This window comes from Castor canadensis, chromosome 11 (assembly GCF_047511655.1).
Source record: "Castor canadensis chromosome 11, mCasCan1.hap1v2, whole genome shotgun sequence".
NCBI lineage: Eukaryota > Metazoa > Chordata > Mammalia > Rodentia > Castoridae > Castor > Castor canadensis.
In genome coordinates, this window is record NC_133396.1 from 33,834,084 (window position 1) to 33,861,585 (window position 27,502).

A 27,502-nucleotide genomic window follows, 5' to 3' on the forward strand; every position below is an offset into this window, starting at 1 on the left:
ACTAATATAGAGATTTTATTTAAACTGTATTGAGTTTTTACAGCACATTGCATGTTTGCCACAACGCAACTGCACAGTTTGGATTTTTGGCCACATCGTGTCACTTACACCCACAACAGCTCTTAAAGGAGTAGTTGATGAATAATCTGAGCCAAGAGCCCACAGTCTCTCTCCAAGGCCATGCAGTTTGTTCATTGATGGGACAGTCCCTCAAAAGCTACACAAAGACAGATACAGTCCCCAAATGTCACCAATCTCCCCCAAACACAGGCAGTGAAGTGCAAAAAAAAAAAAAAAAAAGTTGAATTAAAAAGCCACAACTGGCAGTAAATTGTAATGATTGAGAAAATGTTTAAAAGAATTTTATGTATCAGAGACAAGGAATAGTTTGTTACTTTTTCAATGATCTCAGGAATTTTCCAGGCACAAAAATCTCCATTATTCAGCTCCATTTAAATGGAAAAAAAAAAAAAAGTTATGCTATGCTGACCTAAATATGCCAAAACTTTTTAGGCTACATCCAATGGCAAGTATAAAAGCAGCACAGATGCTTCTTGTAGGACTGAAGAAAAGGTCATGACAAATCTTATTTCAAATGCAGATTCTAGTTATTTTGGAATGAAAACAGATTTTTCTAGAAAGCAACATCAAAATAACAGTGAGAAAGAAAGCTACCATAGTTTTAAAACAAGATAAGCTTAAATGTAATTTACCTTTTATATATCAATGAATTAAGGAAAATGTATAAAGGAAATCCTAATGGTTTCATTATAGGCCAAGGAGACTGTATCTGTCCCAACCATGGTATGTGGCTATATCACTGTATCTTTTGGTTAAGTGCCACTGGTAAATATTAAGATGAAAAAACAAAATCAAAACACCCCCCCCCCCAAAAAAAAATGTTTGGTCCAAATGGACACATTTTCTCTCCCAATTTTGGTATCAAGGCTTTATTCTGTTTGGGTTCCATTGTTAAGTGCACAGAAATAGACAGCAGCATTTGTACTGAAACCCTCACATACCAAACAGCATATTCTAGGAGGTAAAAACCAAATGCTAAATTCTACCCTCAAGGTGTCAAGTGTTCAGGATAAGAAGCAGTATGACCCAGAGGAGGCAGCAGCCAAGGGAAAGACAACATGGGGGAAGTGGGTAATGGAACAACAACAAAAACCTTTGTTTTTTTTTTTTTTTTCATGCCAGGAGAGGATCAAGGTGTAGCTCCTGTGTTAGCACCAGGATAACTAGGAAAAGTCAGGCGCGAAGGGTAGGGCACAATCAGCAGATATTTCACGAAGATAATTTTTGCTTTCCCTTCTCATTCTTCACAGTGCATACTTAAGAGCTGCATAGTAGAGTGACAACTGCCTTCGCAGCTCAAAATAATTGATTTTTGCCAACTAGAGTTTTCCTCTACTCCCAAAAATGTGTTACTCCCAAGAACTGTCCCTCAAGTGTTCACTGATGGTGGCCTATGAGCCAAGTGAAAAATACATTGAAACCTCCACTTGCCAAACCAGTCTTTAAACCAAACTCCACAGAAAGACAGTACTAATGCAACTAGAGGGAGTGCCTCTAAAGACTGAGCCTTCATGCACAGACACAGAGCACAGAGGTACAGAATAGAGTTCATCTCAAATAGGATAGGAAGTCCTATCTTGTATTCTATAATCTGCTTTTTTTCAAGGTGGAGAGATGGGTCTGGTAATCACTTGAAGTTTGGTTATACATATGCCTTTCTATTGCTGTTTGGGCACTTTGCACCAGGCAGTATCTATGAAATCATCATCTGTGACTTCCAGGAGAAAGAAGCTGGAGTCACCAACTCAATGTTAAGAGTCCAGATTCTGGGACTGGATCAGGACCCCAAGGTAAGGTACTCCCCAGCAGAAGACCTCCTGCAAAACTGAAATTCCTCTGCTCCAGTCTCATGGTACCAAGGAGGATTTCTCAAGACGGTATCTTTGAGCTCTGTGATTTCATGAGCCACACCAAGGAACCTTCCAAACTACACCTGAAGCAGATCTTCCCTTCAAACCTGCTAAAACTGGACAGGTCTTCTCCTTGGGCATTCAACTGGAAGCTGTAGCAATGGGTTTCTTCAGATGTTGGCTCATGAGTTCTCTGGCACGAGATACTTGAATGTGTTCGTAACATGAGTTACAGACAAGAACTGGGTCATAGAGCTGTTGATCAGGAATGGGCAGCTTCAGATGGCAGCATCCAGCACAAAATACATTCCCACAATTTCTGCCAGAGCACAAAGAGGGACAAATTCATGAGAAATGCCAATGCACCAAAAATGAATGATAGTCTAAAAGGCTTTCCATGAGAACTGGGGGTAGAGTGCCTGCCTAGCAAGTGTGGGGCCCTGAGTTCAAACCCCAGTACTGCAATAAGCAAACAAACAAACAAATGGCTTTTCATGAATAAATAAAAAGGTTGGGAGTGAACAAAAATAGTTCCTATAAAGATGTCTCCATTCTCAGATTAATTCAATTTAGTTCTATACATATGTACTGTACTGCTTTGTGAGTCATACTGAATCATAAAACATCTTACCTGCAATGGTGTCTTCGTTTAGCCAACCAGAATTCACAGTCACAGTTATAGCAATGAGATGCCATATGGTCTGGAACCCAGCGAGTCACCTAATAGAAGGCACAAAGAAAAATTGCAGATCCTTGTCAACAGAGTGGAAGAGCAGTACTGCTATAAGGAAAGCAGTGCAGTCTTTATGACTGGCCACTGCTTGCCTACAAAGATGACATTCATCTGGGGGAGAGCTCAGGTCACAGCATATCAACTCATCTCTGAGAAATATCACTTATTGGCTTGCTTACATACCTACCACACATTTGCTTAGACATACCTCAGTTTCCTTCTTATCAACAGGTTCCCAGCTTGCTTCTGAAAGGCAGTCTTCACTGTGATCTGAGCCAAAATCCTCTGTATCGCTGCCATCTGATTCCTTCAAACACGTCTGAAAAATAGGCAAAGACATCAACATCATCTTCATCGTCACTAGTACTTTTATTTACTATGTGTCAGACACTGTTCTATGTTACATGCATGAACTTATTCAGTTCTCCACAACAAACTTACCATGTTATATCCATTTTACAAATAAAGAAATTAAGCCACAGAGAAAGTTAAGAGCTAGTAACTGGTAAAGCTGGAATTTGGACTTGGAATTCTGGCTTCAGCGCCATGGCTTTAACCAATATGCTATACCACAGAGTAGAAAGACTTTTTCTTTTATTACAATCCTAAACCAGGCATTGGCAAAACTATGGCCCACAAGCCAAATCCAGCCTGTTTTTAAAATCAAGTTTTATTGGAACACAGCCACATTCATTCATTTAAATATCATCAATGGCTGCTCTTGTGCTATACAGGCCACACTGAATGGTTGTGACATAGACCATATGGCCCATCCAACCTAAAATATTTCAATCTGGCTTAAAAAAAAAAAAAAAAGTTGGCAAATTCCTCCTTAAAGTATCACCCTGAATACCCTGAATAGACTATTAGCTCTATTCATTCCACTAGCAGAGAAGTGGGCAGCAGGCTACTGGAGTGCTTTAATAGAAGAAAGGGAGGTACCTGTGTAGACAGTAAGATATTAAAGGGCAGAAGATGCCTCCTAGGAGCTCCCCAGCACTGCAGAGTCAGAACCTAACAGCCCAGGGCAGTAAAGCCTGGATGGACCTCAACATCTCTCATCTGCATTATTCTAAAATGTCCTAACAAGTCTCCCAGTCTAGGTCTCAATCGCCTCATCAATATTCTACACTGCTGCTAGAGTAGTTTCCTTAAAATACAAATCTGATCATGTTACTCATTGGCCTACCATTTCACTGCCTTAAGGGCAAACAAGAAGGGTATGCAAGTTGACCCTTCCAATCCCTTTCTAATTCTCCAGTGTCGCCTCCCACCACACCACACCACCCAACTCTCCCTCATAGTCCCAGCACAAGTGTGTATACATGCATGCACACATCCCACCCCTTTGTTTAAGCCATACCATTGGAGTATCCATTGACACCATGCTTTAAAAATCGTGTTCTCTTTACACTGTCTACCTAGCTAAATATCACACATTCTTTAGTACTTGAGTATTATCTTCTTAGGAAAGTCTTTACCTTTTGCTCCACTCCAGCCCCCTAACACTCCCCAAATCATAACACTTAAAACATCATTCTAGTTGTTGACTTGTTTTTCATCCTATAACTTAAGCACCTAACTCAGTTGCACACAAGTAGTCAACAAATAAATGTTGAATGGATGGATGGCAGTTGGTGAATACTTACAAAATCGTCCTCATAGTCCATGGGGGGCTCTGCTGGAGGGGCACGGCAGTGACGGATATCCAGTCTCATCTGAAGCTCACGCACCTGTCGACGTAGCTGCTCCACCTCTTGCTTATACCCTGCTTCAATTTGCCGTAATCTATGCTGGATCACATCCGTGGGAAAGGGGAGTCCATCATCATCCAAGTAGAAAGGAGGCACTGGAGAAGGGCAGCTCGGAAGAACAGGTTTTGTATTGGAGACTTGCTTTGGGTGACTAGCCAACCACATCCGGTTGTTTTTTCCTCCTGGGCCAGTACAATGTCCATTGGAATGACTAGAACAGACAGGTGACTTTACACCTTCTCTTTGAGCCCACTGGTCCCCAAAGCAGGGCCCCATGGCACGTATCTGCTTACTGCTTGACCTCTTGCTACAACAGCCATAGGAAAGCAGCCGCCGAGGGGTAGTCTCCCCACTTGGGAATGAAGTCACCATCCCTTGGAAGCTGTCCCAGTTGGACCCCAGAAAAGAGAACTCACTGATCTGGCTCTGAGAAATTGGTTTTCGGGCCAACTCCAATGGCATTTTTCCAAAGCGCGGATTTTCCGGTAACTGTCCATTCCTATTATTTCCTCTCTTGCCAGTATCTTCCTCTCTATGGATCAGATCCAGCATAGAACTGGGCTGTTTCTGGTGGGAGATACTTGCCATAGACACTGGGGGATCTTGGCTGGGCAAATCAGCACTTGGCTCTGGAAGAGTTTGGCAAGTGGCACTCAGTGGGTTGCAAAGACTACCCAGACTGTGATCCATAGTACATCTAGGGGGCATGCCTAGCACAGAGGCTAGTTGAGCCTTCTGGGGGGTACCTGTAAGGGAGTCCTGAGAAGACTCAGAAAAATCACAGACTCCATCACACTTGCTAGAGACAACCTTTGAGAGTACACTGATGGCTTCTGTTTCAGGACAATGGTCAGGTGGCCCCCCTGACCCATTGAAAGTCCTACCCAGCTCATCCTGGGCAGGATGGTCTGGAGCTGGTACTTTAGTCTCTTCTAGCTCTTTAACTTCAGGGTCAGAGGTGTTGTTCTTCATTTCCCGGGGCACAGCAGTATTAAGCAGTTTATAACTTAGAGAACAGTTTTTGTGACCCTTGAAAGGTTTATTGCTCAGGTATTCTTTCTGGCTGCTAGGCAGAGGGGGAGGAAGGCCCTTTTCTCCAACAGTCTGCTGAGGACCTGCCCCAGATTCCACAAAGCTTGTCTCTGATCCCTCAGGATTGCTGTGCCAGGGCTCCAGGCCAACTCTCACCTCCTGACAGTGGTTATTCAGGTTAGGATCACTGGATGTACGAGTCAGGGGGCTGCTTGTGTCACAGGCAGAAAGAAGATCATCCATGGATCTGGTTTTAGGTAACCTGGAATGACAAACACCACCTCTAGGTAAGAAAAGGGGAGCCACATCAATATACCTACTCAGGTCATCAGAACAGTATTAAAGCCACAGTCTTTAAAATTATAAATAATCAGTGTTCATTAAAAGCCTACTCTGCAAAACACCTAAGACAAGGACTTTGTCCTCAAGAACCTGGGGGGATCTGTCCTCACCTTTTGTCAGTTCTCAATCTACACAATCTCCCAAGGCAATCTCAGCCATTCCCACAGTTTTAGCCTGTTATGCTGATGCCATTTTCTTCTTTTTTGCGGGGTACTGAGGCTCAAACTCAGGGCTTCACTCATTCAAAATACATACTCTACCACCCCAGTCCTGCTGATGACTTCTAAATTCACTATTCCAGGTAGGACTACTTTGAGCCTCAAACCAATATCCCACTGTCTCTGTCATGATAAAAAAGAAGATGGATTTTTGAAACTAAACAACACTGGCTCTGACTGATTAATATGACTACAAAATAACTATCAGGTATTTGGTTTCCTCCTCTATAAAAATGGTAATAAATTATACCATACAGAGATGCTCTAAGGATGCAAAACATAGGCAATCACAAACTTTCTAGGATGACACATGACTCCTCAACAAGCTTTTTTCTACTTAGCAGCAGCAAGGTAAACGTCTGCTAGTACACAGCACTCAAGAAAGAGTTCTAGAAACATTCCTACTCACCAAATGGATAACACATACTTTCAAGAAAGGCCATCCTTAGGACTCTATCAAACTAAAGAGCTTCTGCACAGCAAAGGAAACAGTCATCAGACTCAAAAGACAGGCCATAGAATGGGAGAAAATCTTTGCCAGCTATTCATCCAATAAGGGACTAACATCCAGAATCTACAGGGAACTCAAAAACTCATCCCCCAAAGAATCAATACCCCAATGAAGAAATGGACACATGAATTAAACAGGGAATTCTCAAAGGAAGAGGTACAAATGGTCAGTAAATACATAAAGAAATTTTCAGCTTCCCTGTTATAAAGGAGATGCGAATCAAAACAACACTTAGATTTCATCTCACCCCAGTTAGAATGGCCAGAATCAAGGGTGATAACAACAAAAATGCTGGCAAGGATGTGGCAAAACAGGAACCCTTATACACTGTTGATGAGAATGCAAATTAGTACAACCACTATGGAAAGCAGTTGGAGATTCCTCAAAAAACCAAAAACAGAACTGCCATAAGATCCAGTGATACTGCTCCTGGGCATCTACCCAAAGGAACCTAAGACAGGATATAGTACAGACAGCTGTACACGATGTTCACTGCAGCACTCTTCACAATAGCCAAGCTTTGGAAACAACCCAGGCACCCTACAACTGATGAACGGATCAAGCAATTGTGGCATCTATACATAATGGAGTACTATTCAGCCATAAGGAGTAATGACATGTGGTTTGAAGGTAAATGGATGCAACTGGAGGACATCATGGTAAGTGAAGTAAGACAGGATCAGAAACACAAAAGCTGCATGCTTTCTCTCATACATGGAAGATAGATCCTAAGATAAACATATACACAAAAACAAGCATAATCACATACAAACTCAGATGTAGAATATGTTGGTAACAGTGGAACTACTCTACGGAGCTCAGGGAAAGAGGGAAAGAGAAAGAGAATGCTAGAGCAACAGTAATATTGCCTAACATAAGATGTGATGATAGAGGATATAAGGGTGTGTACTGAAAGCTGTTGAAAAATGGGGGTGGGAGGTAAAGAGGTAAGGGAGAGTAATGGAAGGGGTTAAACGGACCAAAGTAAAGTATACTCACAGTGGGCATACACTGAGACACACCTTTGAACAACTTAAATATTAGTAACAAAAACCAGGACTGTAAAAGAGGTGTGGGGGGGTACTAGTGGGGGGAGGGTGAAGGAAGGAGATTAAGGTGATGGTATATGGGAGATGGACTTCATATACCTATTGAAACAGAACTAAGAAACCTCTTGCAATTGCTTTAATCGGGGTAGGGAGGGGCTTGAGGGGGAAAGACGATGGAGGCAATGTAAATAATGTACAAAGTCAGTCTAATCGGAATTGTCACTGAATCCCCCCCATAATGAATCCATCCTAATAAAAAAATTTATAGAAGAAAAATCTGAAAAAAAAAAAAAAAAAAGAGTAAGCTGGGTTCTGGTGGCCTACATCTGCAATCCTAGCTATTCAAGAGGCAGAAATCAGGAGGATTGCAGTTCAAAGCCAGCCTGGGCAAATCGTTTGTGAGATCCTATTTTGAAAAAAACCTTCACAAAAAAGGGCTGGTGGGGTAGCTCAATGTATAGGCCCTGAATTCAAGCCCCAGTACTGCAAAAAAAAAAAAAAAAAAAGTTGCCCTGATTTTTAACATAGTTCAAAGAGCAACAAAACTTAGGGGAATTCACCAAGTGATGGGCAAAATGGCCTCCTCTTTTCAAATGTCTCAGTCAGCTCACACAAAAAATCCCCCAAAGGCAGAGTTCCAATATAGCTTATTTTAAGTACTTGGTTTTTGAAACTTAATTTATAATTTTATGCTTGATTTTACTTTTATGATCAATTTTGATTATTTTTTTAAGTGGTGGAAGGTAGAAACAGTGGTTATAATTACTATCCCTGGAGTTACATACCCAGAGCTCTAATCTTAGTTTAGGAATTTTTAGCTGAATGACTAACTTCTCCAAGCCTCAGTTCCCTCATCCATGGGAGGGATGGTGAGAATTAAAGCCATGGTAAGAATTAAACAAATTAATCCACATCAAAAGCATATTGCTCAGTGCTTCCTATAACACATATTGCACTGTTTGCACGCTTAGCTCTCTCTACTTAAGTGCCCCAAGGGCAGGACTATGTCTTGCTTGAATTCCTGGCACCTACACAGAATCAGGCAAATGATTTGGGAATAAACGAGGTTAAAATCTCACATCAAGTTTCCACTGGTAGGGGTCAATTAAATGGAATAGACCAGCAGAGTACAATAACTGCTGTACATCAAGATCTTCCAAGGTACATCCAAGACCTACTGAATGAGAATGGCCAAGAGTGAGGCACCTGTATTTTTTGTTTGTTTGCAGTACTGGGACTTGAACTTAGGCCTTCACCTTGAGCCACTCTGCCAGCCCTTTTTGTGATGGGTATTTTTGAGATAGGGTCTCAAGCGCAAACTGTTTGCCCAGGCTGGCTTCAAACAGTGATCCTCCTGATCTCTGCCTCCTGAGTAGCTAGGATTATAGGTATAAGCCACTGGCACCCGGCAAGGCATCTGTATTTTTGCTGACTTCCTTGCTTCCTTTCTCCCTTCCTCCCTCCCTCCTTCCTTCCTTCCTTCATATTGGGGTTTGAACTCAGGGCTTTGCACTTACAAGGGAGGCACTAGTCAACTTGAGCCTCTCCACCAGTCCCCAGTATATTTTTAAAAACATATTACAACTGAGTTTTTTTTTTTTCCTTTTCTTATTTTACTAGTTATTATGGAAACTTTCAAATTACAAAAGAGTATGAGTGAGTCACATACTTCACTGAGATTCAAACGGCAACAGTCTGCTATTCTTCACAGCTTATTCCTATATGCACTAAAGGTTTAATCAATAATGCTTGCACAGTTATGCCTGAGGAGTTTAGAATCAGGAGAGTACATCCAGCTCAGATGGTCAAGGAAGAATGGGTAGGATTTGAGCTGGATATAAAACAATGTATTGGACCTCAATAGAAGAAAGCGAAGAGGACATTTTTGATCTGAGGAAAGGTAGAACCAAAAGTAAGTCAGGTCAGTTGTTCATGTTTATGAAGCAGATCCACAATTACTTAATTCACACCTTCTGACCATTTTTCTCTGGTTATTTTGGAAATACAGTCGTGCAAAATATTTGCACAGTCTGGCCTCAAACCACGATCTTCCTCATCTCAGCTTCCCAAGTAGCTTGAGCCTGTGCTCAAGCCATGTGAGCCCCGTTAATCTCCATCTTGAGTTGACTACAACACACTCCTTCCACTCTCTGCTAATATTTTATTCCAATCTCCCTGTCTCCTCTTTCTTCCCAAACTGGCTTGTCTTGTCAATTTTTCTTTTTTTTTGGTAGTATGGGGCTTGAACTCAGGGCCTCATGATCGCTAGGCAGGCAGGCACTCTACCAGTTGAAAAACACACACACACACACACACACACACACACACATTCTCTCTCTCTCTCTCTCTCTCTCTCTCTCTCTCTTTTTGCTTTTTCCCTTTTTCAGATAGGGTTTTGAGTTTTTGTCCCAGGGCCTACCTGGGACTGTGATCCTCTCACCTACCAAGGATCACAGATTTCATATCACCATGCCCAGCTTGTTTGTTGAGATGGGAGTCTCACTAACTTTTTGCCTGAGTTGGCCTCAAATGGCAGTCCTCCCAATCTCCACCTCCAGGGCAGCTAGGATTACAGATGTGAACTATTGCACCTTGCCTCTTCTCAATGGAAGTACTAATACTCCCTTAGTTTTTTTTTTAGCTCAGAGACTTGGAACTTGTCTTTGACTTTGGAGAGACTTTGAGTCCTCTTCACTCTCCACTTTTATCCTCTAACTTTCAAACAATTAATTCCATAGTTTACTAATTAATTCTCTACTATATTTCTGAATTTAATCTTTTCTCTTTTCCAGGGACTCGTCTCCTCATACTTGAATTACTACAATGGTGCTGGCTGGTCTTTGTGCCTCTATTTTGCTAACCGGTAAGTTTCCCAAAAATGCCATTCTTAGTGGGTCACCATGACCTCTTTGCTGATTTACTACTACTGACAACTGAATCAAAATCAATTCTGTACTATACTGTTTAAAGTCCACAATAACCTGTGATGTATTTCTTTCTATTTCTCAGAATAGCCCCTGTTCAACCCCTGCCAGCTCCAGAGAGGTTCTTTATTGTTTTTTGTTTGTTTTTTAAAACTGTCTCTCTCCACTGATCTTGTTACCAAGCTCACAACTCTCTTTATCCCATGCATTTGTCCACTTAAAAACTCACTAAAGGGGTGGAGTGGCTCCAGTGGTAGAGTACCTACCTACCAACTATGAGGCCCTGAGTTCAAACCCCAGTACTACAAAAACAAACAAACAAACAAAACCTCACTAAAGGACATATTATGGGAGGGCATGGTAGCCCACACCTGTAATCTCAGTACTCAGGAGGCTGAAGCAGGAGAATCGAGAGTCCAAGGCCAGCCTGGGCTACATAGTAAGACCCAGTCTCAAAAAAACTAAACAAAACCAAATGAAAAATAACAACAATGGGAAAAAAAAACAACAAAATCTGGGTCACAGAAAAAGCTATGATTCCTGCCTATTGTTCAGGAAAATTGCCTCAGTAAAACAGCTACCAAATAATGCCTTTTTAAAAAAATTCATTTCTGTAACATCTTTGAACCACAAATGTTACTTGCTTAGATGCTGACTTAGAATTGTTCTATGTGGCTTAAAAGTATCTTGAAAGTAGTTTCAGTATCTTCTATTCTTTGGTATAGGCCAAAAACCCAGTATATTACTAAGCAACTTAGAGGTACTAAAGAAACATTTATTTAAGCAAGGAGTAGAGGCCTGTAATCCCAGCTACTCAGGCAGCAAAGACAGGAGGATCCTGAATTTGAAACCAGCCCAAGCAAAGTCAGTAAGACCCTACCTCAAAAATAAAGACAAAATCAAAAAAATACAAGGGTTGGCTCAAACAGTAAAGCACTTGCTTAGCATGTTCTGGCCCTGGTTTCAAACCCTAGTACCAAAAGGAAAAAAAAAAATCAAATTGATAAGTTAGAGACTGACTTAAGGCAATGATTATCAAGTGGATCACAGAGATTATTGAAAATTTAACAAAAACTTACCGCCTTTTATCCTGAAAAGTAACTTATGAACTTATACCCAAATTCTTCACAGTTTGGGGAAAAGAGAAAATCCTGAAACCTAAACCCTGACAATAAACTCAGCTCAAAAGACCCTAAAACCAAAATTTTAGGGTGCTAGGATTTTGTTGACCTTTATAATATTCAAACAAGTTATACTTTAAAAACCTTCAGCCAATAAACAAATATCAAAATTTGTAAATACAAGGCCAGCCATAATGATGCACACTGTAATCTCAGCACTCAGGAGGTTGAGGCAGGATGATGGTGTCTGAAAACAAACATAAAAAAAACCCTACCCTTGTACTATTAATGTATGCTAATAAAAAAAAAGTTTAATAAAACAAAACAAAAAGTAACACTACTACCAAAAACCACAAAAAACAAGCACATCTGGGGCACAGAAAAGGCCAAAAAAGAAAAAGAAATACATATTCTTTGAACATAGCATGTTTTGTTTCTAGGAATTAAACTTCCAGCACTAATACTAGCACAAATGCATATACATGTACATGTGTGTGTGTATATATACACACATATACTACTGAACTATACATTGGAGGGAAGGGGTGCTGGGAATTAAACCTAAGGCCTTGAGCATGCTAAGCACACACTACCACTGATACACCCCTAGCTGAATGGTACATTTAAAATTGATTTCATACATTTTTATTATCAAATTGGAATTCAGTTTATATTCACTTAAGTACTTGATAACACTGCAGTTGCCTGCAGGAAAACAATGTGCAAACATTTTTAAAAATTGCATTTAAAATGAAGGGCATTATGCTTTTTTTTTTTTTAAAGTGGCAAAGTAAATCTTGTGTCTCAAGTCTGGATTTAGATGACTACATTTATTAGGATTTTAAAATCATATCCCTTAGCATGTTTAGTTTTTACTCAAACGTTTACTTCTACTTTTGAGGTTTTCCTAATGTCTGGTTTTGTAATGTAAATTTTATTAAATACCATATACACATTCTCATTCTACTGCTAAAACATGTATTGTGTGCACTATCTAAATTTTAAGACATTAAAAATTATTTCAATATAAAAAAAAAATAAAATTGATTTCAAGTGGTAAATATTATGTGTATTTTACCATGATTAAAAATACACACACACACACACACGTTGTTCACTAAAGCAATCCTTGTAATGATTTTTTAAAAACAGGGAAAGGACTAGGAGCTGGTGGCTCACGCCTGTTATCCTACCTAGTCAAGAGGCAGAGATCAGGAGGATTATGGTTCAAAGTCAGCACTGGGCAAACGGTTTGTAAGATCCTATCTCCAAAAAACCCATCACAAAAAAGGGCTGGCAGACTGGCTCAAGCAGTAAGAGTGCCTAACAAGCATAACGCCCTGAGTTCAAACCCTAGTGGCCACCCCCCAAAAAAAGGGGGAAGGGAATTACCTAAAATTAGGTACATGCTCACTTTAAAATAATATATAGCCACTAAGAATAACAGAAGGGACTAGAAATGTACCTCAGTGGAAGAGCACTTGCCTAGTATGCACAAGGTCCTGGGCTTGATCCCCAGGACTGCCAAAAATAAAAATGTAAAAATAATAAAAACAATGAAATAGCTTTATATGAGTTGTCATGAGACAACAGCCTGATACAAACTGGAAAAACAATTTGTAAGACAGTGGTTTTGTTTTTAAAACTAATATATACCATAGAGGCAGGAGTATGTGTGCTGCACCAGCTTTATCTAAAGGGCCAAGAGAGCACCAGAGGGCCTCAGGCGTGAGCATGTCATATTTCTACAGAGATAAACACTGGAAGGACACCACCAAAGTGTTTATAGTGGATACCTCTGGAGACAAGAATCAGGGGAAAATGAGCCTCCTGCCTCGGCCTCCTAAGTGCTAGGATCATAGGCCTGTACCATCATGCCTGGCCTTGTATATTATAAATTTTGAAATTTGTTTATTGGCTGAAGATTTTTAAAAGTTAAAATGTAACTTACTGGCTGAATATTATAAAAGACAACAAAAGAAGCATTTTCTATTTTTATATTGCTTAACTTTAACAACAATAAGAAAAGGGCTGGGAAATATGGTTCAAATGGCAGAGCACCTCCCTAGCAAGTACAAGGACCTGAGTTCAAACCCCAGTATCACCTTAAAAAAAAAAAAAAAAAAGAACATGGATATTCTTACAATTTAAACAGTCCCCATTCCTCTTCCTGCCAAATATCCAGTCAGAAAATAATTTTAATTCTTGCTTTAAACTCTGGCCTTTTTCTGAGGGAGTAAAGTTTATCCCCCTGCTGAAAACTCATTTCCCTGACAGTCAGTGCTTCTGAAAGCTAATGCTGGACATAGCAAAGGTTGCTACTAAGATAGCGAGCTCCCCATACCTTTTATCAGTGCATAAAAATCAACACCATTCCCATAAACCTTTGTGAAATAGTCCTTTCTTTTTCATTCTCCTCTCCCTACTTGGTATGTCACACAGATGATAGCAGCTCAAGGAAAGAAAGTAACTAATCTTATCTTAAGAAAGGACCTTGAAAACACACAGAAAGTACCCCAGGCTAGCCGAAGTCTTGGACCAAGTTTCTCCCTTAACTGGCTCAAGAAGTTACTTTTAAATAGCTCATTTAAAAAAGAACAGGATTGAGGTGAGAGAGAAAGTAGTTATTGCCTTCCTAGCAGAGCGAAGGAAGAATAAGGGCTTTCTCACCTGTCCAGAGAACGGCCAGAAAACTCCTGGCTCTGGGCCACTGGGGAAAGGTAAAGATCCATATTCTCCTCTCCAAGTGTGCATGGAGATGATGCAGGCAGATAAACAGCTGTCCAGAGGTGCAAGGCCCGGACATGACAAACAGGATGTAGGACCTAGGCAAATGACCCAACACCAGTGTTTTATGAGATATTCCTGGTCCCTTTTCCTTCTCTAAGCCTTTGGCTCTACATTCTCCCCGTGATCCACCTCTTCTCCCTATAGGTTTCCAAGTAGGAAAAGGGTTCAGTCTTACCATGTCTGAGCCAGGTGTGTAGAGGAAGTTGTGAAAGTTCTTATTGCCAGCTCGGAGGAGTGCCCACACAGAGCATGTCCGCTTATAGATGTTGCGCTTCTCTCGCTCACAGGGGTTGTTGGCCAGGAACGTCCCATAGAGGCAGGAGTATGTGTGCTGCACCAGTTTTACCTACAGGGCCCAGATAGCTTGTACCTGTGGGCCTCAGGAAGCCATTCTCCCACCCTGGTCACAGGCTTTAGAACTTACCAGGAATGCTTCATTAAATTCAAACAGGCATGGGAATTGCTTAAGCAGCTGGTGAACAGAATCAAGCCATTGGAGGAACACAGGGCATTGTTCATTCTGGTCTTCTGCATTCTCCTGGTGGCCACAGCGATCTCCAAACTTGTGCCCAAAATCCAGCCAGTCAGATTCTACTAACACTTGGAAGCCCTGAAAAAAGGAAACAGTCTAAGTGTAGGGTCTCTCTAGAAAGGCTAGGGTGTAACTCCCCAGGAGACAGCCCAAAGCAGAGACAACTCTGCAAAGAACAAGAAGTCTGAACCTGGAAGAAGACTCAAGCCACTAATGTCCTCTACTGAAAGATTCTCCAGACAGTTCCAAGGAGCATGACACCATCCCTCCTCCCCTATTCCCCCTCTTCTTTCCTACCCAACCCCCTCTCAATACCTCCAATGTCCTGTAATATGGGTCCAACAGTATCTTGGCCAGGGCTACAATCTGCGGTGTGCGGTCCCAACCATCCGAACAGTGTACCAGCACAGGACGACCTTCCCGGTCTACTGTGTTAGCCACCAACACAGCTGCCTTTAGCATCACTGACAAGTGCTGCAGCCATTTGGTACTTTCCAAGGCCGATAACCAGCTACACAAGAATAGAAATCAAGTACATCACTAAGGATACTGGAGCTGCCATCATCTATCCACCACTTTCAGAAAACTCTACCCAACAAAGTCCCCAGTGAGAGCTAAAACCAAGAGGTCCAATCCTTGGCCTTTCTGCCTAGAGATATCTAGCAGGAAGATAAGGAAAACGGAGGCAGATAGGAACTTCTTGGAATCAAAAAAGGTACTGAGAATACATACACATATTTTGCCACTTTTTCTCCCCAGTTCTCTATGTTCTTTGATCTAAACAAAAAGAATCAACAATCTAAACTAAAAGAATCCAATGTCTTGTGACCATGTCAAACTATTGCCTGAGAAGAAGTGTTCTTGCAACTGGTCCACTGCACCTAACTCTACCCATGTCCTGAGGTCTTATGTACCTCCAAACTTCTCATCTCTCCATCAAATTCTCCCAGAACAGGTACCACTAAGGGATGAGAATGGAGGGATGGGCTGATAGAGTGGCTCAATCAGTAAGAGTGCCTGCCTAGCAAATGTGAGGCTCTGAGTTCAAACCCCAGTGCCATCAAAAAAATAAAAAAAAAAAGGGGAGAGAGAGTATGGAGGAAGGAGGGATAATGAAATTACAGCCGTGAACACCTACTTGCTGGGATCCGGCATCTGGCTACACACAGCCCGGAGGTACTGGAAGCTGTTCCGGATGGCATGGATGTTGGCCATTCCCATAAACACAACCTCACAATTGGGATAGTACTCTGTAGATAGGAGAGGAGAGTGGAGCATAAAATAATGTCCTGGAAACAAGCATCCAAAACAAGAGCAGTCCCCATAGGCAAAGCTTCCCTGGCAGGCAGGGGAGAACACTCCAGGATGGAAACTAAATATACTCTTGAAATCTGAATTGTACTTTTACCTCTGGATACTCAGATGCAATATACTAGTAGCAATAATAATACTAATGATAGATACAGCAGTACTAAGAATGACAGTGTATAGGAAATTCTTGATAAATAGTAGCTGCTCTCTGCCAGTAATTTTATATATGCAACTTCTAATCATCCAAAAACCTTGTGAATTATGTATTATCCCCATTTTACAGAGAAAAATAACTTAAATGAAGTAACTTAAGCTTCATAACCATGCTAGTAAGTGGCAGAGACCTACTTCCAAGCAGGTTTATTTGATTCTTTCCACTATAGAAGCCCAGAAAACAGGATGCCTACAGACAATGGGTGACAGCAATACCTTCACATTCACAGCCTCCACCCTTGGCGCGATTAGCTACTGCTGCCGTGTAGGATCGTGCATCCAGGATCAGCAGTTTTTGGGGGGCTGATGTGCTGTCCACCCCAGAGCAAGCAGTCAGAGAAGAATCTAAATATACAGCAAGGAGAAGACTCAAGGTTAGCCAGTCACTCAGCCCAGTGCCACTCTAACACTGTGGCATTCCTGTGAGGAATATGTAAGTAGAGACCCCTCATATCCCACTGCTTCCCAAAAAGCAGGGACCCAGGCACCCTGTGTTGTCATCTTCCCATCCTTTCACTGGGGATTCCCTAGGAGCCAGAGAAGCCAAGGAGGAAGCTTGCTGCCTGGGGGTACTAGTACCACCCATGCCTTACCGAAGTCAGTGTCACATGCCTCACTGGCATCATTATTCCCGGTGCTGAGGGAGCTGCCACTGGCCTTTGTTCCTGGGTCCAGGGCACAGGCTTTGGCAATGGACGTGACAAGATACTCATCATCAGCATTGCGCCAGCCCCACCAGCTGATCTCTGGCTGGCTGCAGCGGGCAATGGCAGCCCCATTGCGCAGATGTCTGACAAAACAGAAGAAACCATAAAGCCCTTGGCATTCCAAGCCTCCAAAAGCCTGCCATGGAGACCTCAGGGGGCCAGACCAAAGGTCTCTAGAGCCAGCAGGAGCTACCAACATATCCAGGCCGCGATAATAGCAACCAAAAGCCTTAACATCTCTAGAGAGCTTTACAGTTTACAAAGCACTATCACACACATTTTCTCAAATAGGCTCTGTATTCCCAAGGTGACCTTGACTCATCAAATCTGCACAGAACCTGCTCCAGGTTTAGATTTGCAGCAGGCTCAAGGCCCGAGCCAAGAACATGAACAATTCCAACTCGCACTCTATTTTAACTACAATGTTCTGATAATGGGGATCAGAAAACTTTTCAGTAAAGAATCAGATGAATTTTTGGTTTTGTAGGTCACAACCAGTCTCTGTTGTGTATTCTTCAAGGATTTGTTTGTTTGTTTGTTTTGTTTTTGTGGTACTAGGGACTGAACTCGAGGGCCTTGTGCTTGCTAGGCAAGTGCTCTACCACTTGAGCCACACCTCCAGTCCCCCCTCTTTCCCTTTTTAATAACCCTTTAAGCCAAGTATGGTGGTGCATGTCTGTAATCCCCGGCACTTATAAGTCTGAGACACGAGAATCCTGAATTTAAGGCCAGCTTTGGCTACACAGCAAGTCTGAGACCAGCCTCAAACTACTGTGTCTAAAAACAAAACAAAACATAAAAACTTTAAAAATATAAAACCATTCATAGCTCACAGGCTGTTAAAACAGACTATAAACCCAATTTAATCCCTGACCCAGCTTGCCAACCTCTGTACTAATATTTTACACTCTCAAGGGGAAAAAAAAAAAAAAGCAAAGAGGAATAAAGTCCTTCAGAGAAAAACAGGTAGTTTTTATAAAATAATTTCACAGTCACTTCCCCATAGGGTGTCAATTCCTACTTAACCAGGCTATCAGAAACCTCAGAATTTGATTCTTCTCTTCTTGCATAAAAAGACTGCTATAAAAGCTTCCCGCCCCACACTGTCTCACCTATATACAACCACAGGGATGCGCTTCCAAGAGCGGAAGGAAGCCACGTTCTCCAGCTCTTTATCTGTGATCCACACAGGAACCAGCAGCTTCTGGGGGTAACTGGGGCACAACCTGAGAAGAGACCAGAGGGGGGTCACCAAACTGTTTCTAAGATATGTAATAATAAGGGAGACGGCTTTGTGGGAAGAGGGAATGGGAGCCCTCCTCCCTCACAGACTCAGGAGGTGAGTCCACCATGCTTTATCCAAATGTGGAGGAAGCTTAGGTCTGGACTGGTATTTTGGTGCCCCAGCCTAGCCCTCTCACTTGTAATTGCTGTTGATATGCGAGACTCTCCAGACATTCTGTAGGTCAAAGCCCATCCTCACCAGCTCTGCCTCCTGCCGACATCGTATATGCTCTCCTGCAACACAGCACCCAATCTGTCAGCTTCCCAGAGCACTAATGTCCAGTGATTGAGGAGGAATAAGAACCAAGCGCTAAGCAGCCCTCCCAAGGAAACAGCCAGTCTCACCTGGCTGACACAGGTGAGTATGCTGGTCCTCCTCTGTCAGCCCCAGACACCAAGCATGGTAGGCAAAGGCAAAGAGATCCTCAGGTTTGGCAGGTCTTGCTGTAGCCCGGCTTAGCCTTGAGAGCCACTCCTGGCACTGCTTGAAAGTGGAGAAATGGCACCTGCCAATCAAGAAGCCATAGGCTTAGATGAGGCAGGGGAGAATTGAAGAGTTGTCTCTTCAATTTTATTCTCAAGAACGTCTGTTTGATATATACTCTGATGGGCCCTACCATTTCTCAAATCAAATCTAAATGGTACCACATGTATCTCAGTATTACTTATTCCCAGTATGCCTTGTTCCCACAGCCAGTGTTATCTCCCGTGACTGCCTAACACAAACCTGCTTCAGGAAGTACTGCTCACATCATTCCTGTCTCCTTGTTCCTTGTCCTTTGAGTGATAATGCCTCCTTTCTACCTAACCACATCTTACTGTACACATAGTAAGGAGTAGACCCAGCCCAGTCTACTCCTTTCCACAGACTCCTTTCTCTCTTGATTTTTTTTCGGTACTAGGATTAGAATTCAGAACCTTGTGCTTGCAAGGCAGGCATTCTACCACTTGAACCATGCCACCAGCCCACACTTACCATTTATTGTTACTATCTCCCCGCTAGACTATAAGCTCCTTGAGGGCAGAACATTTTTGTCTATTTGTTCTCTACTGCATCACCCATTCCTAAAACAGTACAGCATAGACTCGCTCATTAAATGAATAAATAAACCAACAATAATGTGAATATTCTGGGCCAGATATTGTCCTAGTTGCTTTCATATGCATTATCTCATTTAATTCTTATGAGGGCTCCATGAGCTAAGTATTATCCCTATGTTTTTCAGATCAAGATAGTATGGGTCAGTAAATTAACCTCCCAAACCACAACAGAGAAGAGAGTTTTCACACCTTTCCTCCAATAGGGAAAGTGAAGTGATATCTTTCCTTTTTTTTTTTGTTCCAAAGAAACCCTGTAGCAGAGAGGTCTATAACAAGACTAGAATCAAAGAACCTGAGTGAGGCCCTGTTGTTCTCACCTCACCACTTTGGAGTCCTTGCAGGCGATGTGCAACTGGAACATATCACGGCTCTCCACACTGTCGATCATCCGGAGGGGTACCTTCAGAGGAAGGGCAAACTGAGGCTCAGATCCCCAACTCTCAGCACCATTCCTCATCCCCCCACCCCATCCCAGGTTCTAATGTGCCAATGGAAGCAAGGAAACTGGCATTTGCCAAAGGCCTGTTGCCTGTTAAGTGCCTGGTAACTGTGCTGGGTCCTTCACATACATAACCAATTCACAATCACAATAACCCTTTAAGGCAGGTATTTTCACCCTGTATTATAAGGAGAAAGCCAAGACTTGTCCAAGGTGACAACAGCTGGTAAGTGGCAGTGCATGAAGAGTCTAACTTTGACTCCAAAGCCTGTGCTCTTCCAACAAAGCCACTGTGCTCTTTAGAAGAGCCCACAAAGAGAACAGGGGAAGGGAGAATGAGCCAGAGAGATGGAGACAGGCTTATATCTAGAAGAATGAGGCAGGAAAACAAGAGGTCAGTGACAAAGAGAAGGGAACTCCAACTGGTTTTGGAGATATAATCAGGCAGAATACAGGAACAAAACCACCTTGAACCTCACAGCTTCTAACTTTGGTGTGGGAAAATAAAACAGAAACTTACGTTGATGACAGAGTCCTTGAACTTGATATGAAGCCGGTAGTTGGAGATGGCAATGAGGGCATCAGTTGCCCGACCCAAGAACTCCACTCCCTCGCCCTGCAGTACTGTGAAGGGTACCTAACAAGGGTCAGAACAACCCTCAGTCCAGAACTGAATATCCCCCTCATTCTATGCTGCAGCTGCAGCCGCAGATTCTACGATCTGGAAAAGCTGGACCAAGGCAGGAAAGGAGTCCTCTCCAGTCACAGCACCAGGCACCAGCTGTACAGGAAAGCTGCCTTTCCTTCCCTGGGACCAAAGGCTCCAAAGCCCCCATCCCTCCAGAGACCCAGGAGCAGGAAGTCAGTGCTCTGGTACTAGATCCTCTTGGAGATTTTTGGAGATTAAAAAAAGGATGTTTTGGAGTTTAAAAAAAAGGATGTTTTTTAGCTGGAAAGGCCCACCCTAGGCTTCCAGTCCTCCTTACCTGAAGATTCTCCTCCTCCTTCACTAGTTCCTTGGGGGGAAACAGATCCTTGGCTTGGATGTACTCCAGGCTGGGGGGCCCCTCCTCACCCTGTAGGAAGGCCACAGCCATGAGTCACCAGGCTCCACTTCAGCCCCACAGGCTCACTTGCTCCCCTCCCCCACCAACCTACAGATACTCCCCTGCCCCGCCCCCTGAGACACACACACACACACACACACACACACACACACACACACACACACACGCTTCTAAAAGTTCTTGCCACTAGAAGAGGGAAAGGAGACCTGACTAGGTTGAGGAAGGGTGAAAGGGAGGGGTATTCAAGCCTCCTAAGCCCAAGGGAAGAATGAGGTAAGCCAATGAGGAGCTGGGGATCTGCACTGTTCCAAGAGGAACTCTTCTTTAGAACAAAAATTTTAAAAATGGGAGGAAGGGAGAAAACTAAGGAAAAGGAAGGCTAATGTAAGGGTAAAACAGGAGCAGGAATGGGAGTCCTAAGCTGGTTAGAGAGAGAGGAGGGAAATCAGGCACCTCCAGCCACAGAAGCTTCAATCTTGCTTGGTAGGTGAAGGAAACAAAGAGGAGGGTGGGGGGATTCAGTTCCATGCCTCTAGAGGGCCTTCGTGAATACTTTCAAAAAGAGGATGTGTTTTAGAGCTAAGCTTATCTTCCTATTAGGCCTACACTGCTGACAAGCCCCCACTACCTGCCAAGCAACCTGCCCTCCTGCTGATCTAAGGGGAATTCCTGAAAATACCCACGGCAAGCAGAAGTCACACTGCTCTCAACCACCCGGCAGGAGAAAAGAGGGGATCCACGCGTCAGGAAGGAAGCAGAAGTCCCAAGGACAGCCAGGAGAGAGGGAGGGAGGGAGGGAGACAGAGAGGAAGAGAGGGAGAGAGAAAGAGAGAGAGAGAGAGAGAGAGAGAGAGGAGGGGGGAGAAGGGGGGAGGTGTAGGAACATCTGAGAGGACAGATGGGGGAAGCTGGGAAGGAGCATTAGCAGGAGAGGAGGAGGGGAAGACTAGGAATGATGCAGAGGTACAGAGCCCTGCAGAGGCAGGGAAGATGGAGAAAAAAGAGACTAGGGGACAGTCAAGGAGAAAAGACTGGCATAGCAGGTGAGAGATGGAGTGTGGAAGGGGGAGGGGACTGGAGCCAGCTTACAGACATCCTATGCTCCCCGACCAGCCCCCTAACATCCCACATAGCATACTAGCCACATCCTACATCTCCAAGCAAGGATGCAGCGGGTGGGACCAAGATGGAGAGGCGGAGGGAAAGGGATGTACCCCTGCAGGGCGGGGCCTGGAGATCTGCAGTCAAGGGCAGTGGCTGCCGGGCCAGAATGGGCCACAGAATTTCCATTCCCGGCCTTCAACAATCCCCAGCACCCGAAGATTGAAGCAAGTCCAAGAAAGAAAAGGGCTAACCTTCCCTGCTTCTAAACGTCTGGGATCGGGCCAGGAGCCTTGGAAAGGGGGATGGGTTGAAATTTAGTCTCTCAAAGGATGGGCCTGGGCGGGGCTGCGAGTGCAACAAGCGTTGGATCCCCCGGCCCCGGCAGGAAGGCCTGGCACTTACGAAGCAGCTAAGCATGGAGCAGGAGACGCGGGCGGTCAGGCTCATGGTCACGGGCAGTCTGGGCCAGCGCACATGTCCCCGGAGCCGCTGCGCTGCCCGCCAGCCCCGGGCGCCCGCCGCATCCCGGCTGCGGGACCCGCCAGGTGCAGCCGCGGCCAGAAGCTCGCGCGCTGGCGGCGGGACCCCGGCTCGGCTCCCGCGCGCCTCTCCCCTCCTCTCCACAATGGAGCGGGCCCAGCTCCGCCCTCCGGCACGAGCTCAAAAGGGAGGGGAGCGAGGGGAGAGCCCCCGACGCGCGGGGAAGGCGGAGGCAGGGCTGGACGGCTCGCGGAGCCCCGCCCGCCACCGAGGCTCCTCCCTCAGCGCAGTCCCTGGGCCCTGTGGGCAGGCAACCCCCGAGACATCTAGGGGCATTCTGAAGTTTGCCCTAAGGGACCGCCCCAAAAACGCACAAAAGGGAAGGCAAGACTGCCCACGCCTTTCATTTCCCATTTTCCCAGGTAAGCCACCCCACGCCCCTCTTCTCACGCAAAATTCCCTACGATCCTCTCCGAGTTCTCGCAATAATTGCTCTGGAGCCTGAAATGGCGCTCACCGGGTAACGTGACCCCGTACCCCTTTTAGTTCCAATGCTTCTTCCTTTCCCAAAACCTCCACCTACCATACTCTGTCCATCAGCGTCCTCCACTCCCCTGACCTCACTAAACTCTTTTTGTCTCTTAGAATGAGCACTGGTCTGGTGCCAGGTTAGTCATTCCACACTGCCCAAAGGGAAATCCTTTGAATTTTTTATTTCATGGCCCTAACCAACCCTTCTTCAGTTCCATCTCCCTCTTGTTTCACATCCTCTGATCGTTGGAAAAAATCCTTTTTGAAAAAAGAATCTCTTAGTCTGGGAAACAAGAATTGGAATTATGAACCACAGAAGCTATACAAAAAACTTGAAATACAGAAGTAGAAAGGAGGAAAGGAGAAGAGGGCCAAGGAATAATGAGTAGTGATAAGGGGTTCAGTGTCACTAAGAGTAACAGAAAGAGCTGGCTAGAACCCTGAAACTTCCTGTGCCTGGTAACTGCCGGAAAACGTGGCTTTTGTTTTGTGGGAAAGGAACGAATAGGAGGAAAAAAACAATCTGACATTTTATTAAGCATCTATTATGAGCCAAACAGTTTCAAACATTATCTCAACCATCTGAAAAGTAAGCCTTGTCTTGTTCAACGGGTGAGACTTCAAGGTTAGGGAGAAAGTATGTAATTTACCTAAGGTATTTAAGTGATGGTGCTAGATTTGAAATCAGAGGAGGATGACTCTGAAGCCTATGCTGTTTTCAGGGTGCCACAGAAGAGAAAAAGGAGTGGTGGGGACAGGATCACTAGGTTCTCTGAGAAGAGACCAGACCAATATTATACACGTCATGGATTCACATGTGTACGGAAGGAAGGAGTCCTCTCAGGTTAACTGAATTCATTAACCTGTCCCTAAGCACAGAGGCTTCTGCAAGAAATGCAGTCTGGTCTGGGGAGGGCCTGCAGCTCTCCTCATCTTACTGCTTCCTCCTCCTAGCTCCCAGGAGTTAAGGAGTTCCCTACACTGAGGGTGAGAGAGGGCAGTTACAGTTAATGAGAATTTCATAGGATTGCGATGACCATCCCTAGTAATACTCTGGGCATCTTCAGGCTGCTATCTTACTAGATATACAGTTGGCTGACACCTGCAATGTCAGACACCAGGACCTGGGAGCTGAAGAAGAACCACACTTTTGGTGCAGTCACTCCTCATAAATCACATATTCATGGGACCCACCAGAAATCCAAAGATCTTAAGATAATGAAGTCCTGACCTTTTAAACCAGAATGTGGAGATTATACCAAGGACCCAAGAAAAGCAAGTAGAGAACTGTTTATGAAAGGGTAGAGAGCCAGTGGTAGGTAGGTAGAGTTGGAAGTCATTGCATAGCACATGTAGAAAAAAAACTTCTAGAGGGTTCTGGTCCCAGTACTGAATACTGCCTGAAGTTTTTCAACCCAAAGAAATCCTGGGCTAGAGGCATAGCTCAGTGGTACAGTACTTGCCTAGCATGTGCAAGCCTTACACCATGGGAAAAAAAAAAAAAGAAACCCTAATTTATCTCCAGTGCAGATGAACCTGTTTAGGATTCGAACAGAGTAGTCTGGAGCTCAAGGTCCAAGAGGGGTGGGGCAGCTTCACACACAGACACAAGGATTACAGAAAATACAATGGTATGAGGAGAGAGAGTACTCACCATTCTACCGGGGTGAGGGTCCTGCCTGCCTGCTGTTCTCTATGAGAAGACAGAGAAACACAAGAGTAAAGAGTACCATTAACACCACCATATAATAAACAAACACCACACATCTACCCCTGGACTTCTCTACGCTCTCATTTTCCTCCCTCACAGAGGGTCCAGCCTCTTGACAATCCACCATACCAAAGGCTATATGGGAAGACAGCAACAAGTGTCCTGCAGGGCGTGAAGTCAGCCCCAAAGTTCTGAAGCTTATTCAGTGGAACTCAAGAGTCCTGATTCACAGACCCAAAAGAAGTAGAATACTCCAAACCTTTTTCTTTTCAGGAAAGCAGAAGAAATGCCAACTCCGAAGAGACAAAGGCTGCCCAACTGGGACTCATTTTTGGCCCTAGTGGAGCCATGAATCCACAGGACTGTTCATCCAGTCTCTGAGTCTGGGAATAGCACCCACCTGACCTGTTACTGGGGACAGAGTCCAAAGCAAAGGACAAGAGGGAGAGGACCACAACCTGTGGTAAGAGAGCAACAAGGCTGGAAAGGTCTTGCTGTGCATACTTAACACCAAGTAGGATGCAGGTTATGGGAGGAGATCACACAACAGGATCAGACTCAGGCCAAGCAGGCCGGGGAGTCAGCATCTGTCAAATGGGTCTTACTAGAAGAATTCCAGGATGAGGCCTCCTAGGCCCATTTAGAGAGCCAGACTCAGGTTAACTGACACTTTCCTTCATGTCTGCTATGCTCAGGAGTAATGCAGCAGAGGCTCCTGCAGGGATAAAGCCTCCATCTGAGGTCCTACCCGCCTCCTCAATCACAGTACACTCTTCACCAGCCCACCGTCCCTCAGGGACCCCGCAAGAGTCCAGCCAGGGGTGCTGCCTCACCGCCCACTGGCACGCAGCCTCAGGGAAATGGAGGGAGGGAAGGAGGGTCAAGGACCAAGCCAGCGAGAGCTAGGGTTTCCTGACCTAGGTACTCTGGTCCTGGGGGACGGGCCAAGTTGGCAGGAGATACCAGGTGCCCAGGTCCTAGGGGCGGAGCCTAAAGAGTCGGAGGTGGAGCCGCGAATGACAGAGGGCGGGACTCAAAAAAGCCGGTGGGGGCCGGGGCGGAGCTGGGTAAAACGTGGTCGTTGCGGTTCCCTGGCTGGCAGTGCACGGGGCACAGTGACTCACCCAGGCGGTGTCCGCCCGACCCTCCAAAGCAGCGCTCTCACCACTTCCGTCTCCCGCAGCTGCTGAGGCCGCGCAGCTCGAACCTTACCACGGTCTCCTCTCCCCAACCAATCGTATGGTGGCCACACCAAGTCCCGCCCTGCCCCGCCACGCACTGCCGCCCTCACTCTCCACGTCGTCCATTGGCCGAGTGGACAGACGCCCTCTCATTCTTTAGCCTATCAAGTTCCCGAAGACAGGACAGAACCTGAAGGGAGGAGGCGCAGCGCCCCAGAGCACACGCGGCCAATGGGAAATCACAGCGCGTCCCTGCGGTAACCAATGGGAGAGCAGTAAATGGGAGCTTCTGGATACGATTCCGGGGGCCGGAAGTGGGGCGGCCTGTCGCCTACTGGTAGCGCAATTGGAGGCGGGGCATTGTAGGGGCAGAGGCCTTGCGGCCACTTCCGCTGACGACCCCGCCCTAGGGTAGTTCTCAAAAAGATCCCCGTTGGAGCTTCAGCATAGTCCGACAGAGTTTCAATTTCGTGGAAGTCATGCCATCCCAAAGCAAAAATGGGGAAAAAAAAAAAAAACCCGCAGGCTAGGGAAGGGGAAAGGTTGAGCCTGAAGTTGCATCAGAATCTTCTCTGAAGGCGGCCTTGCAGTTTCCACTTTCCTATATGGACAGGTTCTTCCTACCTTCGCTTTGTTATCGACAAATGACCTTCAAGATCTGCCCGGTGTTGCCAGTCCTGAGTAAAGTTCTCTCACCCGAAAGGAAAAGTGGATCTGAGACTGGTACTAGCTGCGGCCTCCTGGTCTGTAAAGGGGGAGGGACGGGGGGAGCGGATAAGTACTGCAAGAGTCTCCCAAGGACCCAGAGCCGACAACAGGACGGAGGGTGACCGCTGGAGGTCGCCTTCGCCCCGCGGTACAGTCAACCACAGACACGAACGGTTGATCCGGATTCTCAACAAACAGCCTTAGCTCTGGAGGAGATCTGAACGCCTTTATACCAAGCCCCAGGGCTGGTGTCCCCACGTCTTTGTACTATACAGTTAGTAAGGTCCAGGAAAACAGGAACCTTGCCTGTGTTCACTAGCTTCAAGATCTAAAACAGTGTCTGCAACTTAACAGATGCTTGAGTGCCGAACTCCTCCAGAACAATGTGCTTTTTATTAATAACAAGCACTTAGTGTTTGGTGATTACAGGACCTTCAACATTTGTTCAGCGCTCTATCATAATTTTCCTAGAGTTTAGAGCTTAATTCTGCATATTCCTTTAACAAGATCAGAAGAAACAGGAAGTCAGAAGGTTGCATATAGTTAGTATCTTATGTCTCCCAAAGGCTGGTGTCAGATCCAAACTTGCTACAAAATTGAAGGTACCATATGTGGGAAAGATGGACAGAGACCCATGCTCCAGATAACTGAGGTAGAATATATATGGTCAGTAAGATGGAGTGGCCAGGCTAGATCGTAAACAGAGACACCCCTGCTGTGGGAACAGG

At 44.7% G+C, this 27,502-nt stretch overlaps 1 protein-coding gene across 3 annotated transcripts; it reads right to left on the reverse strand.

Annotated features, from left to right (window-relative positions):
- Mtmr4 (myotubularin related protein 4) lies at positions 1–26,114 on the reverse strand. Of its 3 annotated transcripts, none has more exons than XM_020179644.2 (19): positions 26,010–26,114; positions 24,829–24,867; positions 20,979–21,068; positions 20,513–20,629; positions 19,871–19,953; positions 18,798–18,958; positions 18,590–18,686; positions 18,281–18,394; positions 17,055–17,251; positions 16,678–16,806; positions 16,076–16,187; positions 15,253–15,448; positions 14,830–15,015; positions 14,581–14,751; positions 14,286–14,440; positions 4,314–5,712; positions 2,873–2,983; positions 2,563–2,651; positions 1–2,250 (listed from the first exon to the last, which is right to left on the reverse strand). In XM_020179644.2, the coding sequence occupies exons 2-19, from the start codon at positions 24,829–24,831 to the stop codon at positions 2,073–2,075; spliced, it is 3,588 nt and encodes a 1,195-aa protein (XP_020035233.1). In that variant the 5' UTR covers positions 24,832–24,867; positions 26,010–26,114; the 3' UTR covers positions 1–2,072. The 3 variants fall into 3 exon arrangements, with proteins under 3 accessions (XP_020035233.1, XP_073902279.1, XP_073902277.1); XM_074046178.1 differs by lacking the exon at positions 26,010–26,114 and adding an exon at positions 25,145–25,274; XM_074046176.1 differs by lacking the exons at positions 24,829–24,867; positions 26,010–26,114 and adding an exon at positions 22,566–22,709.
- Positions 26,115–27,502: the final 1,388 nt, after the last annotated feature.